This window comes from Parus major, chromosome 1 (assembly GCF_001522545.3).
Source record: "Parus major isolate Abel chromosome 1, Parus_major1.1, whole genome shotgun sequence".
NCBI lineage: Eukaryota > Metazoa > Chordata > Aves > Passeriformes > Paridae > Parus > Parus major.
In genome coordinates this window covers 34,449,234-34,468,731 of record NC_031768.1, presented here as the reverse complement: position 1 = coordinate 34,468,731, position 19,498 = coordinate 34,449,234, and the positions used below count along the sequence as shown (strand labels likewise).

Here is a 19,498-nt window from a genome sequence, read left to right as displayed (position 1 = left end):
TTTTTTTTTTTTTTTTTTTTTGGCAGAATGCAGGTTGTTTATCCAGTTCCAAAGATCTGTTCCTCACCACTCTTTCTTTAATTTAGTTCTCCAGAAGAGTGCGCTGAACTGAAAAGAGAAAAACAATTCTAGATTAGTGCACTAAGTTGGCATACAATGTAAGTTATACATTATTATGTAACAGTTTATGCAGTCAACAACTTTCAGAAGATGTCTGACACTGCGCGATTTTAGGTAAGCAGAGGCTTGATTCTGTGAAGCCAACAGGCTGCCTAGCAAGGGATATTACATCCCAGATTTCTTACTCAAATAACCACATCCTACTACATCAGGGAAGTGATCTACACTTGCAGAGTAACACAGTTCAGCATTCAGTTCTTGCACATACAAACAGGCTGCTCATTCAAAAAGTAAGCTACTGAAAGCAAGTTCCTGGGTTCAGGAAGTCAAAGATAGGTTTACATAAAATTTTAAAAAGACAGACCTATTCTGCTATGCCATTTGACCTGGCTTAATGAGAGACTGCTTCTGACTGGAAGCCAGGTAGGTACATCTATTACCAAAAGCAGCCCTAACATCTGCTGCCTCCCAGAACTCAGATCAGGAGCATCATGATGACCATGGCTGCCCAGTCTCTTATCTCAACACATGATCATGCTTGTCTGCAAAATATAATAGAGGTATGAAATTTGGGATGTAATACAACCTCAATATGTAGGTAGAAATAACCATATTTGGTAACATCCCAAGTGTGACTTTACGGGTTAAAATAAGGTATGCATCACCTGATGCATTTCACTTTTGAGTTCTGGTGAATCTTGGCCAGAATTTTAGCATAACCCAATGATACCTCATATTTTAACTGCCTTTGGTAGAGGACTTTGCTTCCCTAATGCACAGCTGAATTGAGGATACCTGAGTCTCTTCAGTCCTTACAGACAATCATAAGAAAATGTTTTGTACTTGAGAGTTTTATATATTTAACAGCTTTAAGTATTTACAAAGAAGATAATGAACCAGATAAAAGTTTATTATGATAAATGATAATAATGATGATGCAATACCTGAGAAGAATAAGGCAAAATTAATTTTTTAACTATTAAAAAATCCAGAAATAGTTCTGCAGTTTTAAGATTAAACTCCCAGAAGAATATACTGCAAATATATACTGCCTTGAGGTTTTAATACTCAGTACTCCAAAGCCAATGAACTTCAGCATGAGATTATAGTGCTTCTTCCTTTGTTGACCAGTCACAAGGGCTAGAAGGCTGAGTTTCCACCTGTACCATTTCCTCCATATCCATCCACAGATTCCTGGAGCTTATCACCTGCTCCATTAGCCAAATCCCCTACACAACCATATATGGAAGGGTTCTCAGTGTGTGTTTCTTTAAAAGAGATCCTTCCACTCTCACCTTTGTAGAAAGATTAATTGTATGATGGTTCTTTCATACAGGAATTATTCTCTGTTCACAACAGAGAATGCTTTAATTATAACATGCTAGTGAGTTCAGTCCTCTTTGCCTCCAGTATAGTTTAATCTGTGTCCAAATATCATAATTTTTTTAATATACATTCTTGCAGTGTTCTGTATCAGTTGATAATTATAATTAGAAAATATTCTAATCAGAAAAAATATACACTAATAAACTTCCAACTGCAGTTATTCATTACACTGACAGGGCAGGCTTGTATTTTCACAATTGCCTCTAATGATACTTTTGCAGAGAAAATTCAGTTCTTCACTTTCTCTAAGCTCCTACATTTCAACACATTCTCAAGACAATAAACCAATCTGTTCATTAAAAAACTAGAGAAAAGTGGCCATATTGTCAGAACCAAATGCTTGATTCAGTTCTAAGTTTGTTGTCATGGTAAAATCATAGAATCACAGAATCATTTATGTTGGAAAAGACCTTTCAGATCATCCTTTTTAACTTTTACCCTAGGACTGCCAAGTCCACCACTAAATCATGTCCCTACATGCAACATCTATATATCCTTTATATATCTTTTCCACAGATGACAACACCTCTGCTTTCCTGAGGAATTTCTGAGCAGCCTGTTCCAAAGCTTGACAACCCTCTACATGAAGAAAGTTTTCCAAATATCCAATCTAAACCTCCTCTGGCAAAGTTTGAGGCCATTTCCTCTTGTCCTATCACTTGTTACCTAGGAGAAGTGACTGACACACACCTGGCTACAACCTCCTTTTAGGTGGCTGGAGAGAGTGAAAATATGACCCCTGAGTGATCTTTTCTCCAGGCTGAACATCTCCAACACCTCCAGACACTCCTCATAAAGTGTGTGCTCCAGACCCCTCTCCAGAACCATTGCCCTTCTCTAGACATGCTCCAGCACCTCAGTGTCTTTCTTCAAGTGAGGGGCCCAGAGCTGGACACAGCAATTGAGGTGTGACCTCACCAGTGCCAAGTACAAGGAGACAATCACAGCCTGTGATTGTGGCCTGGTGGCCACACTATAGCTGATACAGGCCAGGATGGCACTCACCTTATTGGCTACCTAGGCACACTGTTAGCTTATATTCTACCAAAATTGTTAATTTTTAACTTATTTTTTTTTTAAATAAACAACACAATTCATTTTCTCCAGTATGTTAGATGTCAATAAAGCCCGTTTAATAGGATCCCCACCAAAGAGCTGAACTTCCATATAGATTCTTGTCTTACCAGGTGGCTCAGATTGTGCTCCCCTATGGCTTTCCATATTCACATTCTCTTCATCTGCTGGAAAAAAACCAGATATTTAGCATTCAAATTCTCTTATATTTGAGGTTCTTGACAGATAGAGATAATCTGAGAGAAGAAACAGCAGTGAAGGAAATGGGCTACTGATAGTAGTTGAGTTGCCCTGTTTTATCTGCACATTAATTTAAACATGCATAGTAGAGATGTTATTCAGTTTCCAAATTTCCCAAGTAACATAACAGCAGTGCCTGACTGAATGACTGCTCTATCCCTTCACTAAACTGAAAAACTGAAACAGACAAAACCAAAGCTTCTGCCCCTCCTGTCACCCACAGTACTCCCCAAGCTCTCTGATCCAAGCTGTATCTTATTTAGGTGGAAAGGAAACAAGCAATAGATGACTGCAGAAGAATCATTTGGGGATAAACATTGGGTAAATTGTCATAAAACTAGAAACAGACAAGCATGTTGTGAAGATACAAATGCAAAATTTAAAAAATTAGAAACTACAAAGTATTTTTCAGCATGAAAAAGTCTCTAATCCCCAACATCCATTTGATTCTCCTTAAAAAGTACTTTTTACAGTATCTCCTGTTTATCTTTTAGCAAGAAGTGCTTTTATTCTAAGAAATGTAAAGCTTTAAGTCCTCCTAGTTTTGAAACTCTAATTTTTGGGCAAAGAATTCTTCAGTCTTAGATGACTAGCAGGAAAGGTTACTCCCCGTGAACATAAATTCACTGAGCTATTACAACTACTTTATGCAGAGGATCAATTTATAGCCCACATATAAATACAAAAATGCCTCTCTTTAGACAGTAGGAAACAAAACTAATTTGGAATTCTTACCGCTTTGCTTGAAACAGAGTTTCTTCTTCTGGTAAGCAATGAAGCTAGATACTGTTCCAACTAGAGCAGCACCCACAGCACTTACAATTCCAGCTATTGCTCCTGGAGAAGCTAAAAAAACCCAGAGACGTTTGTATGCATTTTTCAGAACTGAAAGCCATGTCAAAGTATCATCTCAAAATAAACCCTGTGAACACTTCCAAAAACCATTAAACTGAAATTACATGAAACTGTAATAACTCTGTGCATAATGAAAAGGGAATCTCTAATTTATAACCACTGATTTCTTAGCAATGCCCATTGTTAAGGAACTTAACCATGCCTGTTTTAAATTCTACTAATCAAAAAAGCAACCCTTTCATAGCCATATCTACTTTGTATGCATGCAACCCCTGCACCAGCATCTCTGAGACATTAACACATAGGAGTCATTTGTAACACAGAAATGTTAAAGCACTGAGGAAGCAGAGCTTAACAGCAGAATTCCAGATTGCACAAGCTTTTTAATTGTAACCCACTCCCAGTAGTGACCATTCTAGCAGAAGATTAGCAACCAGAAACCCCGAGAAAACAAGCTTCATACATCCAAGCACCATCATACACACAAATTCATGCATTTACCCTCTTCTTGGCCAGTTTCTGGAGCTGGGCCCTTTCGCTCTGTAAAAATGAATGGAAAGTTTACATTTTATATGTCTAAAGAACACTCATCCATTGAAAAATGTTTTGTCAATTAATTATGCAAAATTACAAACCATCTATTACATCCATACAGTGCTAAATTGGCACTGAAACTTTCTGTTTTTCAAAGCATGGCTCAGAGCAGTGCCAACTCCAGCCTTGAGTGCTCAGCACTTCTACAAAATGAGCTCATAACATTTGTGAAATCTGGTTTAATAAGCCTGTGCACCACCACAGAGAACTCATACAATTTCAATTTACTAATTCACTAATTCAATTTACTAACTCTATCTGTCACGTGCAACTTGTAACACTGAGGCAGGAACCTGTGCAGATGAAACCACCACACAAGTCTCCACAGATGTTTCTTGCCCCTTCCAATTTTCAAGTCCTGCCCCAAAGGAACCTTGGAAAGGGAAAGCTACCAAAGAAAGTGGCATCAGTAATCTCTACCTAGGACAAGTCTCCAGAGAGTTAGCACATCCCAAACCTCATCAAGATACTTAAACTAACTCTGATCTGGAAATAGTAAAATTGCAGTAACTCACCAATTAGCATAGCAAATTGCCAACAAAAGTTTGTCAAGCTATGAAAAGGTTTTATACTGCTCAGAGTATAGAATCGTATGGTGGAAAAAGGACCTTAGGGACCTTAGCCACCACTGAGCTTCAAACCTCCCACAGGCAGGGACACCTTCCACTAAGCCAGGTTGCTCAGAGCTCCTTCCAACCTTCCAACATTTCCAGGGATGGAGCATCCACAACATCTCACTTCCTCACCTCTCACCTGTCCTATCACCACCACCACAGTAAAGAAGTGAGGACAAAGCATCACTTGGAAGTGAAAAGATCAGTTCATCCTGTGGGACAAAGGAAATCCTTGAGAACACAAGGTGGGCCCTCTTCTGGCCCACTCCTAGACTTCCTGACTACAGGAACTAAAAGAAACTGAGAGTATGTCATAGAAGATCAAAAATAGCACTTGAATGACCTTAAAAACTGTATTTATGGTTAATTTTGAAATAAGTACTGCATTCACATTTCAGTTTTAGAAGCCATCTTTCTTAGTGTAACAGTAAAAATCACTGAAAATTTTTGCTCTAGACCAGTTTTGCCTCTTAAATATTTGGGGCTTTTTTTTTTCAGCAGAGACAGAGCATATTACTTTTGAACTTGAAAGTATGCTCTTAAGTTTCAGATACCAGAACCAGACATGTTACAAATTGGAGCATGTCTAACCAGCTTGTGAGCAAGCTTTAATCAAAAGCTCAGATAGCCATAGAAACAATATGAAGCACAACCTGCTGTCTTACCATTGCTGCCACTGCCATCACTTCCTCCTTTTGGGGAATTGCCATCCAATAGATCAGAATCATCAAATGTGTCTATAAAATAATGCAAATAACATTGCCATGTTTCAAGTTCAGTGAATAAGACACACCAAGGCATATAATAGCATGGAAATTTTCTCAAGACCATTCAACTGAATTTGTGGTGATTTTAGGCTCAACACCAGAGTCACAATATTTAACTTTTTACAACCCCTCATGATGTCAAGTCCCTTCAGCTCAGCACTACACAGCTTGACAGCAGAGCTCCTTTCTCTGGACTTCCTGAACAACTGAGAGAAGTCAGTGTCCAAGAGCAGGTAGTACTGCACAAATCAGGCTATGCAAGCAAGGAGCGCTATAAGCCGCTTAACTCTAATAGCCCAAATCTCACTGTATGGCAAAAGCAAAGAAAGAACGTGGACAGAAAAGGACTTTACTTTTAAGGCTGCAACTGAGAATGATTCTTCAGAGTTGGGTCTTTAAGTTACAAACAGTCCATATGTACTTACTTCCCTTCTCTGATTTATTGCAGGACATTGAAGTAGTCCATCTCCATTTCCATTAAACCCTACCCCGTGGAGCTTTCCTGTCTCCCTCATGGCACCTTCTCCTCCTTCCCTCTGCTGCCAAATGAATATTTAGTTCACACAAAGCAAATGTGTTTCAGGCAGAAAAACTAAAAGTATTGCATCAGAGGATGTTTTAGTTGGGTACCAAAGGCACTGTACTGCAGCATGCAAGACTTAAATTCAAGTATCTGCTGCAAATCAGTGTGGTGAAAGAACAAGAACTGAGGCTTGCAATCCAGGGCTCTTTGCTACCATGTTTGTGAATAATGGCATCATCACACCTGCATCCATCTGAATCTGTTTCATTCTGAGTTAGGCAAAGATGGAAAGGACCTCTAAAGGTAGAGGGAAGGACATGTATTTTAAACCTATCTTTCAAACACAAATATTTGTATTTCTTGATGGCGCCTTTAAATTAAAAAAAAAGAAGCTACCCTTTAACTTGGAGCTTTAATTTTGATCCTTTGAGAATAAAGATCACAGGCAGTTGCTACTTACTTTTGAGCATGACTAGAAGGGATTCAGTTTGTAAAGGAAGAATTCAATCCAATACATGGGTGCTTCACCACAGGCAGCCAAGAACAGCACTGCCCCAGGCACACACATACACTGTCCCATCCTGTCTCTTCCCCACATCATCCTGTTTTTAAGTGAAAGTGACTTAACAGGTTTGTTATGGAATCTGAAGACTTGTGCAAAGCCTAGTTGCAAGACAACTTTTTCTCAAACTTCCGTGTTTGATGTATGCCACACCTGACATACATAGCAGGCAATTATCAAGGATCAATTATTAGTAGTGTAACTGACACAGTAAAACCAGAAGTTTGTGCTAGAAGCCTTACCAGAGCCTTTAGGTCGATCTTGCTTGGGGTTATCTAATCACAGAAGACAGATTTAGAAGAAAAAAAAAACAAACAAAAAAACACAAAAGAAAATGTTAAGATAACAAAACTGGACTATAGTACAGTAATGTTCAAAGGGACTAGGAGAGATTAACAAATACTCGTTTCCTCTTCAGAAATTCCTGTTAGATCTGTCTTACCAGTGTCTCTAGGATTTGCAGGAGGTTGTGGCTTGGGATCATCTGTAGACAAATAAGAGTTGGAATAAATTGAGCAAAATTACTAGTGTGAAGAAACCAAAAGCAAAGCATATAGTAACCTTGAAAGATGATCTGACCTAAATATTGTATCAAAACTTCCCTATGTAATTTTCCTTTCATTAACTAATGCTATGTTTCTTTGGTTGTTTTAGCTAACCACTGTGTTTTAATGCCACTAATAGTTTTCCTGCTACATTAACCAGCATGTCAGATCCTTGCTAGGATGGAACATACACAAAAAAACTCATTAAGTCTTTTGTAGCATTTTAATATGCACATCTGGTTTCAAAGGCTGAACTTCTTTAAATTTTTCAACCAGGTACAGATTACTTGTCTGTTTTCTTTTTTTAAGATTACCAGGTTTTAACCAAATATAATGCTTGATACATCACTTGAAAAACAAAGTTCATAGAATAGAACTAGACATATAGTCCCCACAATGACACTTCATTTGGCTTGCCAGAAAATAGGAAAATAAGAGAAATTATCTCTCTACATCTTTGTCACAGCCTTCACATTAGAAAGAGTACTTTCCTTCAAATTATTTATAACAGATTAATGTTTCCTTGTGCTATGAAAAAATACTTCCTGAAATGGGAGAGATTATTTTGAAATTAACATTTACTTCCCGAAGTGATAGTTTATGGAGTTAGTGCCACCTAGTGAAAAAATAGCAATGAGACAAGTACAAACTGCCTAAGAAATTATTGCAATTCCTACAGTTTTGATGATTCAGATCCTTAATAATAACAAACATAACTAGGCTTTAATTATTTTTATTGATAGTCTGCTAGCTTAATCAACTCAGTGCCTTATACTTAGGTCATAAAGGATGGATAGACATTGCACCAGGTACATTTGAGCAGTACCCAGAAAAATACGATACTTCCCAGAATCAAGAGCATGGAGTAAATAAAAATCATCTACAAAGAAAGAAGGGAAGTTTTAATGCAAAAAACTGAGGTAGTCTTAGACTATTTTTTTAAACAAAATGGTCCTCACAATGTTTTCTCCAAAAATAAAAGCACGCTCAGTCATCAGTGACTCACAGAAAAACCCCACAGAGCTACCAGACATTACCTGCCAAGTGACTCGCTGCTTTTGGAGGTGATGGGACCTGTCAAGGGCCAGCTCAAGGTGAGCAAGTACCAAACATGTATACTGAAAGCCAACAGAAGGTATTCTTGCAGGGTTTTTAAGCTTGCAAAATCACAAAACACATTTCTGAGAGCAGTATCCAAAATGAAGAAATCCTTTTGCTGTTAGGGAACTGGCTTTTTTTTATAGAAATATACCTTGTGTGCCACTGACTTGAAAAATTCAGGATCTCAAACTGGTATGTACACTACATTTGATTTTACAGTAAGAGGTGTTACAAGCCAATTAGATCTCACCTGGATCTGATGATGGTGTCTTCTGAGTTACAAGAGGCTTCTTTGTACTTTCTGTCAGATATGGTATGGGGAAAAAAATAATTAAATACTACTTAACACACTGTTCAGAAGCTACATGAAGGACAAACCTAAGTACATGTCTATACAACAAAATGCACAAGATCAAATCTATACAGCAAGACAATTTTGCCTCAACTTTAAGTCTTCAAAAGACAAATTTGAGTTCTATGCAGTCAACATCTTGACAAACATATGACTGAATTGTTCCACTGAGGTTTAAAAAAACCATATGTAGCAAAGCTGTCATGCTTGGCCATGCAGTAACACTTAGAAATAAGTCAAAAGAGCAGCCACAATTTTTCTGCCTACCTTCAAATAATGCATCTTCTAAGGAGAAGTCACCTTGGCCTGTAGAAGATAAAAGAAACAGTAAGGACACTGCTTTTCCTTACTCAAACCAAATATTCAATAAAGTCATAAACTTGTCTGTGATCAATCTTGAGAGATGTTTTCTGCTTCCTGAGTCAATCTTGAAGAATATTTTGATTAAGGGTTGAAGACAGACATTCTTCCAGGTCACTATCTATATGTCTTTCCAGGAAAAAAAAAGAACCACACTAAAAATTGGCTCTATAGAAATGACTTGAAGAATTGGAACATACATTCCTGAAGCCAATAACACACTTTATTTTTGCCACTGATATTGTATGATTTCTTAGCGCCATCCACAGCATATTCTTTCCCACCCTTCTTTCTACTGAACAACAAAATAAGCTAGGGGACAGCTCCAATGCATGAAAACATACAAGATAGGAGTGCGAAGAAAAGCCTTGGAGCACATGAAAGTTATGTAATGGTGTTAATATCTTGGCATTAAAAATTAATTTTCATGGGTTTATAAGACCTGCATGTCCCCCTAACTAGGGTTACCAGTATGAAGTTAATATATTAGTACATATGATTTTGAGCAGCCTTTTCAACCTCCTAAAACACAGTTAAATGCATCTGGCATCACTATGGGGCCTCCACTCCAGGCAGATTAGATTCTATTTTCAGTCCTTAGGAAAAGAACACTGTCTCTTGCTGTATTAAGGTGGTTGCTAGAGCTACTGCTGCTTACCCAGCCAACTGCAAACACACCAGCTCAATACAATGACACAAACTGGTTTCACAGCACGAATGTAGCAGTGTGATCTCAGCAGCAGAGGCTTGTAAGATAAGTTGATAGCTAAAAAAACTGCTTGGGGTGTTTCTAATTTTTCATCATCCCTACTTTCACTGAAGCATGGAATAAGAAAAAGGCCTGAAAGTAGGTATCAGCTATCCAAGAGAAAGTCATTCAAATATATTGCTTCAGCTCCATAGAAGCTGGAAGACTTTTTCTACCTACTGAATATCAAGCCAGCCAGAGCACAAATTATTTCCAGACAGAAACTACCTTAATTCAGAAGATACATGCATAAAGCATTTATGTGTTTGGCTTTTCCTCTAAGAACGTAACCACCAAAGAGGCATCAGAACCAGCTACTGCAAAGTCTGAAGAGAGGAATAAAAACTAACATCAAAATCAAACCACACGCATCTTTGACTTACGTGACAGACCAAGTTAAGACAAGTCATGAGTCTAATACCAGGCAAGGCATCATGGATGCTTATATACCTGGTGACATTTTTTTTTTTAAATAGGGAAGCAACCTGAATGGAATAAAAAAAAGTGTGCACTCTGGCCAACTGAACTGCTACAGCAGAAACTGGAATCTGAAGTCTAAGAAGTGATTCCCATACTGTAACATTTGAACTAAACCCACCTTACTCACAGCCCAGTAAGGACACAGGCCTGCCTCGTCTGTGACAGGCTCTTTCATGGAAACAGAGGCAATTGGTGGCTTTACTGTAGTGCACAAGCAAAGCACATTTAAAATCTCCTGGATAAAATAAGTAGTATAGATCTTGAAGAGAAAGCAAGAAGATATTTTACTTGGTGTTCCTTATTTCAGGTGGAGACTACAAGCTGTGTTAGATCACGAGAAACTACTTCACAGAATGCAAAATATTTGCAGGCCATTTATCTGAAGTCTACATCAACTTGCAATACAATTTTATAAACCTCTGTAAAATTAGCAGGTGCAAAGACACAAACGCCAGGTACTTCTGAGGTTACTCCTTTGGTTAGACTACACTGATAGTAAAAGATTTCAAAATCATAGAGATTTGGAGAGTTAGAAAGAAAGTTAGGCTTGGCAAGCCCTGGGGAAAGTGCTAAAAGTAGGCCCTGGGAAATGTTAGGCCTTGTGCTGGCTAAGATCATGTGAAACTGTACCTGTGTAGTCAGTATATGATAAATGATACAATTGTTAGATGTGATTAGATACAATTACTGTTTAAAGAATCATGAAAAACTATGTTAGGGGTTTGAGGGGGATCACGAGAAATTCATGCTTGGGTAAAATCAATGTATACAATAGAACAATGTAAGTTTAATAATTAACATGTAAGTTATACAACGACAGAGTACAAAACATGTTCAGCTCAAAACCAAGGCGGGTCAGATTTGGGTATGTGTACCCCTGACACCCAGAGCTCTTAACAAAGCACCTTCATATAATCATTCCATGATTATGTGCTCCTGAATGCTAACAACACCAAGAAACCTGCATATTGACAGGCAAAAAAAGGCCAAAACCCTAATAAGAAATTTTAACAGGCATTTCCACAGTTGTTCCTCAAACCCAAATTCTATCTTGCTTGTGTTCTCAGGTACATGCATCTCTCAGGCTACAGTCCTCTGGGAAGCATGCCTAAAACAGGACCTGATCAGAATTTGGTAGTCTAACTCCAAGAGGGCAGGCAGAGGAATCTGTTGAAAATGCACACTCCTCAAAACACTCTCCCAGAGTAGCAGCCAGAGAAGGGACCATCACAAACTGTAAATGCCATCTGTCTCAAAGCCAAAGGTATATCACCAACACAATGAACATTACATTGGTTTGTGTATATTTCAAGAGTCCTGTTTCCTTTCAGGCAGATGGAAAAACAAGCCCATACACTCAACTTTATGCTTTGGTGAAGCTGAAATTTTACCTGGAGCAGAAAATAGGCTATATAAAGCATTTTCAGCATGAAACTTAGTCCAGGAACTCAGAATGGCTTCAGCTGCAGTGGTTTCCCTCAAGAAGAGGAAACCTTTGTAAAAGGGTGTGTTTTCAGTGATACTGCTCTTTTAGGGGATTTTGCACATAAGCTTCACAGAGAAATAATTTAGGATGAGATTGCTGACTGCCAAGCTCATGTAAAAAATGCTTTGACAGAGGAATAAACAAGTTTGAGAGTCTATACAATAAAAAAACCCCATAATTTATTGACTGGAATTTTTATTCTGAAACCAAAATTTTGCTTTCCAACCATGCAGCAAGATATCAGGTTCCTCATATATATTACTGTTTTGAGATAAAGTAGCAAAAAATGTCTAAACTTAGCTTAAAGAACTCATTACAATAATCTGCACTCTAAGGTGCTGTAAGTCAGCTTTTCCAGAAAAGAAAGATGTTTCTCCACTGTTCATGACAAATCTTCCTATGTCTTTAAAGCAGTTACTTTTATAAAAGTACTCACTCCACTTTTGCTATGAGTAGGCCCAACTAAAGTAGAGCTTCAGTGACTTAGTCTAAAAGGAGAAAAGCTCAGTATGATTCAGCTGGTTCCAGGAAAAAAAGGAATTAGAAAACAAGAGATAAGGCTACAGAACTAGAACAAAGGTACTATCAGGGTCCAAGAAGGAAAATTCTGCAAGAATATGCTGCACTCCCTACAGATTTAAGGAACACCCAGAGCAACTAAGCTTATGAACATTTTCTTAGTCTAAACAAAGATATTTACAAATAAAGCAGATATTGTATTACATGTGAAAAACAATACAGCAGGTATTTCTAGCCCCTAAGGGCATGAGCAGATTCAAGAATACTTCAGAAGTGTCTTCACTATTTTCTTTTCACGTCTGTAGCTCAATACCTGGATCTCAAGAGACAGATCTTCAGGCTGTCCCTTGTAACCAACATAGTTTGTGTTAGCTGTGTGGGAAAACAGTATATAAAACAAAAAGAGCAAATATAGGCTTTGAATAGCTGAAGAACTAGAGGGTATTCAAGAGATCCAAGCAAATAAGAGTGCAAAGATCTTTGCAAAGACTTCTCACTGCTCCCAGGTGCTTCCTGCTACAGTATTAAATTAGTCATATTCACATTCCACTGCAGAAGGCAACAGGAACTTTGGAAAGTTTCTCCATTAGTCACATGTACTAGATGACACACCAAGAAAGGAGATTTGTGATGAATGTTATAAAAGTACCTTTCTGACTTGAGCAATAGACTGCCTCAATTCTGTTTTCCTAAAAATTCCAGGGCTCTTCTGCTTCCTTCCCTCCTTCTCTCCCTAGGGCCTTGCACACCACAGGGTACCCACAGACCTGAATGTTGCAACAGGTCTTCCAGTTGTAGGCCTGTGAAACAGGTGACAGTGGTCATCTTGTCTCCATCCCACAGCTGGACATTATCTGCTACTCCATCAGTGGCTGACTTACCATCACAGAATATCTCCAGTTAGAAGGGACCCGTAAGGATCACCAAGCCCAACACTCTGCTCCTCACAGGACTAACTATAAAAAAACCATATGGAGAAGAGTCTGAATGAGTCTGCCTTATTCAGACATTCCTTGAACTGTCAGACTTGGTTCCATGCCCAATTCCTTCCTGTTTGTTCCAGTGGCCAACAACTCTCTCCTCATGTCCAATCTGAACTTCCTCTGAGGCAGCTTCATTCCACTTCCTTATGTCCTTTTGGAGGTAATCAGAGAGAGAACAGCACATGCCCCTCTGCTTCTCCCCCTTGAAGAAACTGAAGGCTGTTGTGTGGTCAGCCCTCAGCCTTTTCTTCTCCAGGCTGAGCAAACCAAGTGACCTCAGACACTCCCAGTAAGTTTTACCCTTGAGGCCTTTCACCATCTTGGACACACTCTTAATAGTTTGATCTCTTTATTGCTTTGGGGCACCTAAACCTGCACACAAGGACTCTTGCAGAACAGAGTGGGACAATCAGCTCCCTCCCTCCCTCGAGCAGCCAGCACTGCTGTTCTTGATGCACCCCGGGGCATCAAGAGGCCTCTTTGCCTGCCAGACTGTTGACTCATGTTCAACTTGCCATCAACCCAACTCCCCAGGTCTCCTGCAGGTTGCTTTCCAGCTTCCTGTCCTCCAGTTTGTACAGAGAACCAGGCTTATCCCATCCCAGGCATGGAACCTGGCACTTGCTCTTCTTAAACTTCATATTTAACAAGGTCTGTGACTGTCAAGCTTGTGTCTGTTGTGCTCCTTAGCCCCTTATTTTTGTGACCTATGCAAAAATCTTGAGCTCAAACAGGCCTTTCATGTCTGTAGAGTGTACACGAGGTCTGGCTGTCCTCTTGCAGGACAAGGATATTGGTACCCACACAGGCAGCATGCAGGCAACCAGGCAAAAAGCAGCTCCTCCAACTTCCAGAATGAAACTGGGTAACTGGAATTTATACTCCTGTGTCTTGTGCTCCTTCTTCTCAGGGGACCAAAAACACAAGGATTAGAAATATTCAACACCTAACCATAAGAAAAGCTGTAGAAAATGCAAAAAGGCCAACACATTGGAACTTGCTCAAGAAACACTTTGAATAAGAGAATATAGATAGTACATCCCTTCCAATTGTCTTTATGCTTACCAGCACTTGACTTCAATCCAGGTTTTGCCCCATCAGCATTAGTTACCTAGAATAGAAGACTTCTACTGCTCAGCTCACATTCAGACTATTATTTTCTTGAATGTCCTATGCAGGCAAAACCAAGAGGGGTAGTTTAATTACAGAAAATCTGTGAGGAGGGTGACTCGGTTCTCCATATCTTACTATAAGGACTGTATCACTCAAGGCTTTAAATGGAGATCCTGGAACATGTAAAATAGTACACACAGGTAGGCAGCTATTGGAAGTACTTAAAACTGGATTCTTTCCTCTCAGCCATTGCAGAGGTTTGCAGGCAAGATCTCTCTGCCAAGCAATGCTGATACTCCCACTGCTAAGCAGCAGTTTGTAATTAGCCCCACCCAAAGTCTCATGAAATTAAATCCCACTGCTTTTTTCAAATCCTGTACCCACCTATCGAAGCTGCTTTTCAAGTTTGGTTTCTCTGCAGAACAAGAGAAAACAAAAAACTTTGCATAAAATTCTGTTTAGCAAATGAAACCCCTTCCTACCTAAAAGAAATATGCCCCAAACATGAATAATAGCTGCAAATCAGACAAAAAAAAAAGCAAAGGTAATTTTTTACATCTGCGGGAGTGTCTGCTTTCTGTGCATCTGGAGCATTCACTGATGCAACCATTGGGAATAAAATCAGCTAGATCTCTGCTGTAACCAATAAAAATATTTACTTCTTCTTCAAAGAGATGTATAAGACAAGCCTAGTAATGATTGTATTTATTTTTTGTATAGTCATACAAAAGCTGCTTTCCTGAAAAGTTACTTTATTTGCACCTATCTTAAAAACACAGTATCTAAGTAGCATTGGCCTACTCTTTTCCTGATCTGACAGCTAGTAAAGAGTTTTTAGACTTGTTTAATATTTGAATTACTGTTTCTTCTGTTCAAAAATGGAAACATAATATTTTTGAAATGCCTACAAGGCCGTATTTTTACTCAAAATTATTTATTTAAATAATGAGTAACATGAGGGTTTTTTTAACAAAACATGGTAAAATAAGGCACTTTGAAAAGAAAAAAAGCCTCATATTTTGAAGCACAGTTTGGGGAATTTTGCTTGCTTAAAAGTGTCCCGTGGGCTAGGCAACTTTTGTTGCCACTTTAAGGTATAGAAAGTAGGAAAATACAATGGAGAATGGAGCTCTTAGAGCTTTTACACACTATAAACAGTTTTTCAAGGGAGGATCTGACATAGGAATGAGAGGACAGAATGAATAGCTCTAAATCAGCAGAAAGCACACAGAAAAACTGAGTCAGTTGCAAAGCTAGAAAAATAACATGATGGCAACAGTCCTGCCAAATGCTGGGCTGCTTATAAGAAGGGGTAAAAGAGAACTATGCAAAACTAAGAACTCCTGTGAGTCCTTTCAATCCAGCAGCGAGAATAAAAGCAAATATATGACATGTTAATCACAGCCCAAGCAGGGATGAGTTGTCTACTGCAGTCTGGTTTATTTTTCACAGTTTGTAATTCTTCATGCCTGTAATGGATGTGACCACTTTCCCTCCTAACTGCAGCTGAGATGTTTGGTGATAGCACTCAGTGGCAAAACAACATCAAACAGAAAAGCCACAGATCGCAGATCTTCTCCTTAAAATTAAAAAAGCTTCCAAGACACTGCCACTGATGGCAGCTTGGAAAGAGGTGAAGTATTATTCCATGCTTTTGGAGACTAAGTGTTATAATTTATGGCTTAAGCACCTCCATGAAGGACCTCGGTCTATTACAGCAAAGCTGTATTACAGAAGCTGCAGAGAAGACCACCACACCCTGAACAGGCACGCTGACTGAGGCCCTGAATTGCTCGGTGATGGAGATAAGATATATTCAAGTTTGGGGAGAGAAAAAATACATTCACAGAGGGAGCAAGCTTAACATCTTCTGGGAGGAGGTCACACAGCCCAGGGCTATCGGCTGGCAGGCTCCAACAGACCAAAGGGTCAGGGGGAAGAGAGGTTTGGGGTACGTGGGGTGATAAAGCCTCTGGTCAGAGGCACTGAATTCCCATCCTCTGTGCAAAGAAGCCCAGCTGAGGGGCTCCTTCACCCAGGGAAAAGCCTGTCCACAGCAGAAGGGGCTGCCATGGCCCATCAAAGGCAAACCCAAGGGGTCCCCAGACCCTGCACCAGAGCACTCCACATGTTGTAACAGATCCACAGTGTGGCACGGGGCAGTATCAAACCTAGTCCCCTCAGAGGCACATGGGCACTCCCACCTGGCCCAAACATGTATTAATCTACAGGATTGTAGACTTTTTGGCATGGTGTCATGGCAGGGAACCCTCACCACCAAGAAGACCAGGTGAAGCAGAGTGATAAGACATTGCTGGGGCCCCCAGAAGGGTGATATGGTTTGCCAAAGACCTCCCACTCTCTCCCTGTCCCTGAACCCGCCCCACACACCTACTTTTCTCTCTCTCTCTTTCTTTGCCTCTTTTACTATTGAATAAAATATATCTGTTTTTTTTAGCATCTAACCTTGTTTGGTTTTAATTATATTTTTTTGGTATTTTTTAACCTTTCTGGGTCCAATCCATTTTATTCGCAGAGGTTTAGTTTCTTTCAGTCTTCTGTGTTAAACTGGCTTGTAACATGTGCTTTGAGGACAGTTGTTTCCTGCAGAGAGTACCATCTCCACATGTTCAAAAAAAGTTAAAACCCAACTGCAACCTGCAGTGGCTGACCCTTCTGAAAAGGCTCTAGAAATGTCCCCCAGGTTCAGCAGCCCATGGTTCTGTGACATGAGCCAATCCTAGCCACTGGACTATACTCCTTTGTATGCTACAATGTCATAGAATTACATATACATATACATAGAATTACAAATAAATTATATAGAATTACAAATAAAATAAGTCACTCTGTCCATCTGCAATTCTTTTTAGAAATCAGAACTGAAATACATTACTCTTGCCTCCTGAAATTTGGAAGCAGAAACCTAAGCTGGACTAACAAGAACTGTTAGAAGAACATTTGGGTGATGGAAGCATGGCACTTCCATCAAGAAATAACAAGTTTTGGGGGCACTGGGATGGGAAGTAGAAACAGAAGAAAAGGGTTTTGCAAAATGTAACGAAGATACTGACTCCACATGGCGAGCAATCAGAAGTCACTGGACATATTTATTTGATTGTTTATTTTTTTCTTATCTGTAATTTCAGGAGGGCCTGACCACAATTCAAGACCGCAAGTGTCATATACTATGCTTATTGCTATTTCACCTGTGTGAAATAGTCCCTACCAAACATAAATGCACTACTAAATTTAGTGAGCATTTTAATTATTACTAAGTTACCTCTTCTGTCAATTCAGGGACTAAAGCGATATACAATTGGCAGACAGAAGCATGGGCTTGTCTACATCCGTGTGCAGCATAGCCTTGACAAAGGCCACAGATGTTTGATTGAATTGCCTTGCTTAGTTATTTAAAGCTTATTTAGTTCTTGCTTCTGAATGCTGAAATGTTCACTCTTCTAGGTGACTGGTCTTGAGTTTATAGCACCTTCCTCATAGCAGCCTTAAACCATGCTGATGTCACTCTGTGCACTAAACATGAAGTTCCTCAATGTCATCAAGGCCAGCCCCAGAGCCACTGCAGCCACTGCCTTCTCTTGCATCAACAGAGCACCTGCTGACACCTGCCCAGTCCTTCACCCCCTGGAGTAGGCAAGGAGTAGCCCTGCCCCACTTCCCAGGTCTCACTGTAATCATTTTCCTCTAGGGAGGCTTACAACAGAGGCTTACAACAAGACCCCTCTGATCTCCACCATTGCCTCTGTGGTAATGGGCAACCATTACCAATGGATCAGGAGCTCCAAAGCAGTCTTAGGAAAAACTGTTCTCAAATCTCACCAAGACTAAGAAGGCACTGCACACCTGCTTTGCATTCAGACACTTTTGAAGTTCTGTCTTGGCATAAAAATGTCAGTAGTTCATTTCTTATAAGCCTAAGACACCAAAATTCTTTAATTATATGTTGCTCACAGTCTACAGCTTCCAAGTTTAAGCTGTTCAACAGACAGGACTTTAAGCTTTCACAAAGCTGACAAGCCTTGCAGCTACTACTCATACACCCTAAATTTCCACAACCATGTTAATTCTGATCACAAGGCTCACATTCACTCTTGTTATGTAAGTTCCCTTCCCTAACTATTATATCCATCAGTTTTTGTAGCATACGAGTATATTAGTTCACATTTTACATTACAATGCAATATGGTAGTAGAATTTTACTGGACTCTTTGGTACTGATCATGCTAAAGTAAAAGAAACCAAAGGACAGCTTGGCCCTGTAAATGCTGACTTTATTAGACGCTTAGAGAAAATAAAATATATGCCTGGGTGACCAACTTAAATGTCAGCATCCTAACCCCGCTAACACCTCTTGGAAACCCTCCCAGTATTGGCTGGCATCATAGATAATTAAATAAAGTGAAACTGATTCTAAGAACATCTGGATTAGTTGAAAAGCAGTAAAAAATATATAGGTGTTTTCCAAAGTTTTACTGTGATTAATATTCAGCACTGTGGGTGTCAGTGACTAGTCAAACAAATGGTGTTATATTCAGCATTTGAAAGCTACAAGAATCCTGTGTAAAACCACATTCAGGATGGCTCAGTTTGGCTAGGATACCTCATGCACACAAATATTTACTCTTGTAATGCTGCATTTTGCATCCTAGCTCTGCTCCTCAAGTCCGCAAGGGTCTGTTGCAAATTTTCGTAACATCCTGCAAAGGTCAAAGCCAGTATGTCAGCACCTCTCCCTCTTGCAGTGTCGAGGACTCTTGTTACTTCTCGAGGTTTTGTGCACTTACATCTAGCAATAGCTTCAGCAGTCCTTGACAAGAATCTGTCTGACTGACATCCATGAAGCCTCTTGGCCTGAAACGTGTCCCTCAAAGCGCACACAGTCAAACCCCTACATGCATTTCCACAGCTCCGTACTGCCCAGTCTAGTGCAGAGAAAGGGAGAAGTGTTTTCACGGAAATTGTGTGATATCCGGGGCATGACATCAAAGCTGGATGCCTTTTCTGTTCATGCCAAATCAGTAAAACACTTTTAGTACAAGAGGTTGTAGCTCATTT

At 39.5% G+C, this 19,498-nt stretch overlaps 1 protein-coding gene across 2 annotated transcripts in view; it reads right to left on the bottom strand.

Annotated features, from left to right (window-relative positions):
- The window catches only part of CD99 (CD99 molecule (Xg blood group)), a 30,597-nt gene continuing 11,099 nt past the window's right edge, over positions 1–19,498 (bottom strand). Inside the window, exons 2-10 of one of the 2 annotated variants that reach the window (XM_015642550.3) lie at positions 9,001–9,039; positions 8,632–8,682; positions 7,178–7,219; positions 6,978–7,010; positions 5,549–5,620; positions 4,177–4,215; positions 3,556–3,666; positions 2,691–2,744; positions 1–108 (exon numbers count right to left, since the gene is read on the bottom strand). In XM_015642550.3, the coding sequence (XP_015498036.1) occupies positions 83–108; positions 2,691–2,744; positions 3,556–3,666; positions 4,177–4,215; positions 5,549–5,620; positions 6,978–7,010; positions 7,178–7,219; positions 8,632–8,682; positions 9,001–9,039 (467 nt within the window). In that variant the 3' untranslated portion in view covers positions 1–82. Of the gene's footprint in view, positions 109–2,690; positions 2,748–3,555; positions 3,667–4,176; positions 4,216–5,548; positions 5,621–6,977; positions 7,011–7,177; positions 7,220–8,631; positions 8,683–9,000; positions 9,040–19,498 lie in introns of both variants that reach the window. The other variant, XM_015642542.3, reaches the window with a different exon arrangement.